The sequence below is a fragment of the Cupressus sempervirens genome, chromosome 3 (assembly GCF_028749045.1).
Source record: "Cupressus sempervirens isolate cs-2001-9-10 chromosome 3, ASM2874904v1, whole genome shotgun sequence".
Lineage (NCBI taxonomy): Eukaryota > Viridiplantae > Streptophyta > Pinopsida > Cupressales > Cupressaceae > Cupressus > Cupressus sempervirens.
Genome location: NC_143120.1, coordinates 968,885,893 through 968,893,471, shown reverse-complemented (window position 1 = coordinate 968,893,471; position 7,579 = coordinate 968,885,893). Strand labels below are relative to the sequence as shown.

At 35.5% G+C, this 7,579-nt stretch overlaps 1 protein-coding gene across 3 annotated transcripts; it reads right to left on the bottom strand.

The window, feature by feature from the left end:
- Positions 1-1,811: 1,811 nt before the first annotated feature.
- On the bottom strand, positions 1,812-7,023 carry LOC149569970 (protein MICROTUBULE BINDING PROTEIN 2C-like). Of its 3 annotated transcripts, none has more exons than XM_089822630.1 (6): positions 6,389-6,750; positions 6,016-6,295; positions 5,674-5,760; positions 4,117-4,533; positions 3,115-3,366; positions 1,812-2,954 (listed from the first exon to the last, which is right to left on the bottom strand). In XM_089822630.1, exons 2-6 carry the CDS (start codon positions 6,244-6,246, stop codon positions 2,736-2,738), a joined length of 1,206 nt encoding a protein of 401 aa, XP_089678756.1. In that variant the 5' UTR covers positions 6,247-6,295; positions 6,389-6,750; the 3' UTR covers positions 1,812-2,735. The 3 variants fall into 3 exon arrangements, with proteins under 3 accessions (XP_089678756.1, XP_089678757.1, XP_089678755.1); XM_089822631.1 differs by having other exon boundaries at positions 6,016-6,318; positions 6,419-6,525; XM_089822629.1 differs by having other exon boundaries at positions 6,016-7,023.
- Positions 7,024-7,579: the final 556 nt, after the last annotated feature.

Sequence of the window (7,579 nt, the reverse complement as noted above, 5' to 3'; positions counted from 1 at the left end):
AAGAATATCTACAAGCTAGCAAGATCTAGCTTTCCAATCCTAGCGTCCCATTTGAATTTTTAACATCTCAAATGAAATATTTCATAATACCCAAGTTTAATTTTCAATTTCTATACAATAATATATACATCAAAAACAAATTTTTTTCTAATTGGTATCTCTCATTAATAATTAAATTTGCATAATTAAATAATTTTTTTAAAGATAGCAATCAACTTTTTTTATTAAAAAAATATCATATATAATATTCTATATATTATTTTTTGATATTTTAATTTATAATCACTATAATTCCATTTCAAATGTTACAATTTTGTAGTCTCTTGAGATCACTTGACAAGATTGACTTTCTAAAGGTGCTTAGATTCCTCCACCATTTGTTTTCTCAAGGTCTTTTGAGTACTTACAAATAATTTTAGATTTTGTTCCTACAAAAATGTTTTCTCAAATTATAGTTAGGTTTAATAAATCTTAATGAAAAGATTGGAAATGTTATCCATATACCCCATTTTCTAGTTTCGAACCTCATAAAGGATATTAATAGCTCTTCCCATATGTGAGGATATTAATAGCTCTTCCCATATTATCATATGGTGTACAAACTCTAACATATTACAATCCACAACTCGTGACAATCCAAATTCCAATTGTTTAGACAACCATTCTTGGACTAAAGCTTCACTTTTCTCGGTGTATTTTTTACTAGGGTCTTCCAATTGAATCTATTCTTGGACTAAAGCTTCACTTTTCTCGGTGTATTTTTTACTAGGGTCTTCCAATTGAATCTATATTGCCCGTAGCTATACAGCCACGAAAATGCACTTCCTTTACATTGCTTTTTCCAACTTTTCAAAAAAAATTCTAAGTCCTCTCCTTCGTAAGGAAGTGCATTTTCGTGGCTGTCCTTTTTATGGATGCCAAAAAAAACTCCTTGGAATTGAATTCACAACACTTGTTAAGATTTCTAGGTCAAAGCCCATTTATTGTTATGTAACTCTTTTCAGGGATTGGCAGAGGCTTCTTATGAATCGACCTACATACGAAATACTTTTGGAGTGAAAATTTTGTTAAACATTTGCAAAGATGATATTTCAACTCTTTGTTATGGTAATTGTTGATCTTCATTTATCTATCAATACAAGGTTGATTATGCGTTCAAGGAACCTTGAACTTTAGCGAATCCAGTACAATAAAGTTGCATCCTTACAGGTGTTATGGGTTCATTAGGGTAATGCTCCATATAGACTTGCCAAGTCTTTCACTAATTGCCAATCCCGCCACTCCCACCCTCTAGGTGTTGGCATGGACATAACCATAGTTCCTAGCCCCCCACTCCCACCCTCTAGGTGTTGGCATGGACATAATCATAGTTCCTAGCCTCCTCATGGCTCTTATGGTCATCCTCTGGCAACATAGATCCTAGGACATGTTCCTAACACTTTTTTCTGCCCTTTTCTACTTCTCAACCATGTAATTGGGGTAATACTGGTAGGTAGAATGATAAAGTTCCCAAATTGGCGTCAGCTATTGCTCCTATCAAGAATGAAAAATATCGAGGATGCTACTAACCCAGACTGGGAATCCAGCTTTGATGGACAAGAGTTGCAAATTAGTGAGAGCCCAATTTGAGGATCATGATATACAACCTGTCATGTTTATTACTCTTGTTAGTTTGTTTACTGCTTTTATAGTTACTCCACATTCAAAAAATTCATTTTATGAGGGCCTCATCTAGCTTAGACTTGGAGCTTTCTCCACGAGTATGGTGTACAATATTTCTTTTATAAAAAGAAAAACATGATAGAGCTTCATTCATACAAAAACAAGTACAAGGCACTTTATTAATTGACACATTGAGACCTGCAAACTAGGATTTAGAAATTCAGTTCAAGGCACATTACAATTATAGTTAAATACAAAGATTTCAAGCTCTCGAGGTTTTCACTTGGATTACATCAAATGGCGCTCAAGGAGTATTGTGTCTCAAGTTTCAACTGATATCTGTAGTTTCAACTCATCCAACCTTCGATATAAGGATCATTCAGGACCAAACGAGTTATGCGCCAGCGTAATCACTGTAGTGTTACTATGTTGCTAAGCTCACATCCATTTTCAAAATATATTTTTACATATTATAGTAGTGCTTCCTTTCTTTCTGTCACCGTCTTGTAACTTCTCAGTGGAAATTGTATTGGCTTAGCAGAACACAAGGGTTCTTCATAGTTTGCAAACATTGTGATTTCTAATGCATGAGAAGTTCAAATCAAAGGAAGCGCCCTCAAATTGACAGTGGATAACTTGTTCAGTATAAGATAATCCAGCTTGCAAGCTGTTTCAGTTTATGACCAAGTTATTCTGATGATTACAATGGCCTTTGCATGATACTTCCTAGCAAGCATTCCCCAAGTTGAATTTTACAATAAGTGGAAAAAGACCATAAGGAAAACTTTTTAATCAATCAAATAAGTGGACCAGGTCCCCAAAACATCCATTAGCATTTATGCCCAACACCACCATGCTCATATGTGACCATTTTCTAGTTAATATATCACAACTTTTGAATCACATCCTGATCAATACTACCATACTTTGCCGATCAGCCTCAACAATCGCCAATGCTATCTAATTTAGAGGGGAGCTTATGCTATTCATATTGACCTTCTAGACTCTATGGAAGCCGATATAGTGGAAGCTAAGTCAATTGCTTAGCCAACTGGAAATACAAAGGCTTTCTCTCACAGATTACCATTCATGATATTCTCCAAAGATGGTTTCAGCAATAATTGCTGTAACTGTAACCTGAGATCTGCTGCTACAGATAGAGTCTTCTCACATGGATCTTTCCTTGCGGCAATCACAGCTTCTAAATACCCTTTCCTTGCCTGGTCCATAGCCTCCATCACTGTTTTGTTTGCCTCATAGGAAGCCATAAACTCTTCATCTTCTATCCCTTCCTGTGAATCAAACTAACTCATATATCACTCTCCAGATAGGGGTAACTCAAACCAAAAAACATGGGTCAAAAAATGATATTTTAAACTTTCCAACTGGCTTGGAATTTTCTTATCATACCAAATAAATAAATAAAGATGAATGTATGCATTGAAATTTTACCTTGTGATGGCCATTAAGTTGGGAATCATGTGATATTAAGCTATGATCAACATCTGGATCTTCATATGAGTGAACCTCTTCTGTTTTATTGACTGGGAACTTCTCTTCAAGAATTTCAAAAAATGAAACGACAGCAGCAATCTGGCCTTGCAATCCATTTAGATCACCCTGGAGCTTCTGTGCCTTCTGCTTGGATGCCTGTGATTCCTCTTCAGCCTTCCTCAAAAGTGACTTAACATCTGCTAGCTCATTCTGCAATTCGCAAATTATCAAACAGAGAGGATATCTCTCAAGAACTTTTACAACTCATGCAAATAGAAATGAACATTCATCACACAAATCTTGATTCTTGGGCAGAGATAGTTGCACATTTCATCTCTGTGTCTCCTAAAAATTTGCTAAGAGGCAATCAACAAAGCTTTAGGATTACACATTAACAAGTTGACAGAAAGATACATAATTATTTCTAGGAAATTGCTCTCAGAACACTTTGTCATCTTGAAAACTGCTCATAGCATTTATAAGAGCCGTTTCTTAGAAAAAGATTTATTGTTGTCCAAGGGGTTTAGCTAGGTTGAAGCCATGAGTTCTCATTGTGGAGATCCTGGTTCAAATTTCAAGGACATCTTTGTGGAGTTCTAAGTGGTGACTCTTGGTCTTCCATTGGTTGCATTTGCTGTAAAAGGTGGATTCTGAGTTGTGACTCTTGGTCTTCCAATTGTTGTTTCTAGTGTGGTTGCTCGTAAGGAGCTTGAATAAGCTTATAAGTCTCATGTTGTTGCTCAAATGAGCACAAGGTTTGTAAACGGTCTTCAATATAAAAAAGATTCATTGTTATATGCAGATGATAGATGATTGTGATACATTAATGCAAAAGATATAGATAAGGTATATTTAAAAATGATGAATGCTGTGAGAGTTGAGTTCCAGAAATAACTGATTCATAAATGAGTGAATTCATTTAAACAAAAACTGGGCCTTATCAAAGAAGAATCATGTTACCTTCTTATGACAAAGTTGAAGATGTGCAGATTTGATCAAGCTATCCTTCTCTTGATTCTGTTGTTGAAGTTCTTCGAGCTTGACTTGCATCGTTTCTATCTGAATGGCATAACTTTCTGAAGACTTCAGAAGCTCCTCCTTTTCTACCAATTTTTTCTGCAATTCCTCAATCTGGCTTTGCAATCGAAGTAGCTCTATGCTGTTTTCACTAATTAGGGGCTCATACTTGTTTCCATTAATTAGATTTTCCCTATCTGGTGCAGATGACCTTGTCGAATCTGGCTGTGCTTTATCAACAAAGTAATCTTCATTCTCCATGATATTTTTTTTGCAATTGTCAACTTCACCTACCTTTGGTGTTCTTTGCTTTTTGCCACATCTTGTCGCTGGGGTCTTCACCCCTTTCCTCTCCAGCGTCTGCACAAAAAATTGATATTGTATTTACACTAAGGACAGCTCAAGCTTTTCACTAACTTTAACCTTATTTGATCTGGATAAGCAACCATTGTATTCCCCGTATACTATTAACTTTGAATGCTAATACTAGCTTTCACACTGAAAAGCACTCTATAATAGACAGTAAATAGAAAAGGGAAAAAACAAATCTAAAAACAAGCTAAGGTTTTTATAAGACAATCTACAAGTGGAGTGGGCAGATAATTGCAAGGCTGACTAGGTTTCTGGGTGTTTTGAAAGAGCTAACAGAAAGTTCAATATCTATGAACAACCTGAGGTTTTATAAGACTATCTATAAGTGGTGTAGGCAAATAATTTCTAGACTGAATAGGTTTCTGGGTGTTCTCTTAGAGAACTCAAATCAATTATCAGCTTTAGATAGATTCTACAGCAGGGGACAGAAACTGGCCAATCGAATATAATATAATCTTGGTGAGTGGACTATATTTCCATAGACCCGACACAACGATTTCCCTACCTGATTGAGTATCAGCTTGAGGAAAATTAGTTAACTGCCTAAAACCCAAAAGATCTTGACAGTTTTCCAAAATGAATAATAACCAAGATTTTTCTTCTTTTCTTTTTACTACATGTCAACTTGTAATTTCGGTTTGCCGGGTCATACTGAGTCATGTTACTTTGGATCATAGAGCATATATACATCTAAAAGTAGACTCAAACAAGATAAAGCCAGCAAATTTATTTCATTATGGGATTCTGATAATACAGCATGAGCGAAAAGAATCCAATAATTCCAATTCATTCCGGTATTTTATCTGTTCCCCTCGCACAGGATAATTTTTGAAAAACTTAGAACATAAGATGTACAACCCCATGTCTGCGACAAGCACTCTTAGTTAAAAAAAATCAAACAGTATGAAAGAAGAACATCCAAGACAGAAGTATGTTTTAATTTTTGTAACAACAAAAAGATATTTGAAAAAACCTAAATTCAAATAGCAATTCCTCTTAACATTTAGATTTGCCGTCCCTAATTGCCAAAGTGAAATATAAATTCCCCTTATCTCATCCAGCCTCTCCGAAAATAAACTCACAATATCTGGTACAGCTCTCATAAAATAGCAAAATGCAGTGTTCTACCTTTTGAGAGGACGACATATCCCTGGGGGGTTTGGGGGTAAAAACCAGAGTTCCTTGATGAGCATAAGACTTGTTTGCCCTGCTTTCCTACAAAATTCAAAACAAGAAAGGGGGATTATCAATGCCATTCCATATATTGGCAGAGTCACATTTCTGTATCTAACTGGATTACAACTAAAGAAAATTAACCCATATCATAGGGTTCCATAGCAAATTTTTAAAAAAGTTCCATAGTGATTCCGCACATTTCAGTCTTCTAGTACATCAAAAAGCCAAAAGGTTTTAGGACTTGGAATGTTGGGACTTTAAAGCATGAAGTTAAGAAACGGATAGATTGCATACCATAAAAGAATCAACAATAGGGATCATCTCAATTAAGTTCTTGTACAATTCTTTATCTACATGCCCAGCAGTCTGAGATGCTACAGATGGTGAAGAAGGTCCAGAACCCCATCCAGAGGCCGAAGCAGGATAGTTACCAAAATCTTGAACACTGCCATATCCTTTGACGTCATTCCATAAGCTCTCTCTGAAGAAGTTTCGATCCATCGACAGAGACTGATTGTTCTCCATTAGTCAATCAATGTTCCTCCGAACTCGGACTTCAAAATAATAGAACTTCCTGATTCATAAATTTCAGATGAACTGCAGTGAACAAAAACGGCGATTTTGTAAGAGCGTAGACAGATCTAATGTCTAAAGAAAACCGACATACCCACTTCGTTTTCTGGCCATATGCACACACCCAAATGATTCAATTTCATTAATTCGGATCCTCATCACATCGACCGTTAGCTTCAACACATTTTTGTACTGTCAATTGACGGACAACGAAAATTGAAGATCTGCGACGATGGACAAATCAATCAAGCCATCGCTTGAAGATCAGAAGTACTATAAATGATCTCTTGCAGTCGGTTTACAGCTTCTCACTCTGGGGATAAAGCATTATACTTTCATACTTTCAATCACATTTCACGCCTACTCACAGCATTTGAGTGCAGAAGAGAGCTGATTTCAAGAAAATTCGATAGGTAGCTAAAGAATTGATAATTAGTAATGGGCCGGCAGCATAATAATCCATACAAAAGGGGAGGTAAGAGACACTTATGTGGAAAAATGGGCTGTGGATCTTTCTGTCTGGCCGTGTCTAATCCTGGTTTATACGAGTGTAATTAGTGGGTAATTATTTTCACAAATTTCTTCGGTTTTTGTGTTTCATAACGGTATATTTTAATAACGGCTCTTGAAATTGCTCAAATAGAGGCGCCATTTTAGCTTAAATTTTAGACATGCAACAGTATGGCTTGAAATTTAGGAAGCCATTTGCTTTACCGATCAATTTGCAATAGCTGGCGAGGGAGTCAGATTGGGGCTGTTTTAAGTTTAACTAACTTTTAATATTGTATTAAACTTAATAGTGAACAGTCAAAAACCAGCGGATTACAGAAATTAACTATTGCAGCTTCCGTAGAGGAAAACAAAGTTTTGTCTACTGTTGCCGGCCAAATGGCAGAGATCTGATTTAAGGGTTTATCTGGGAAAAACAACGCTGCTCTTGGAAAGGAAAACGAGGATAAATTTTAATTAGTTTATTTAAGTTGAAATTAGTTGATGTAAATTGAGATTTATCTAATTGAGATGGAGAAATTAAAATGTAGAAATGATATGGTTTTTTTTGGGAAAATTTTTAATATTAATTATTAAAAAATATATATAATAGGATGTTGGTAAGAGTATGGTGTGATGGAAAAGTTGTGGTTGTTGTTTTTGATAACAAGGTTCAAATTTCAATAAAGTGCTATTGTTTAATGCTTAAAAGGGGATGCCTTTTAAGTTCTTAGGATTTGAATACTTTTAAGATATTTAAGAAAGAATCACGTCAATTTTGAATTGATTAAGATGT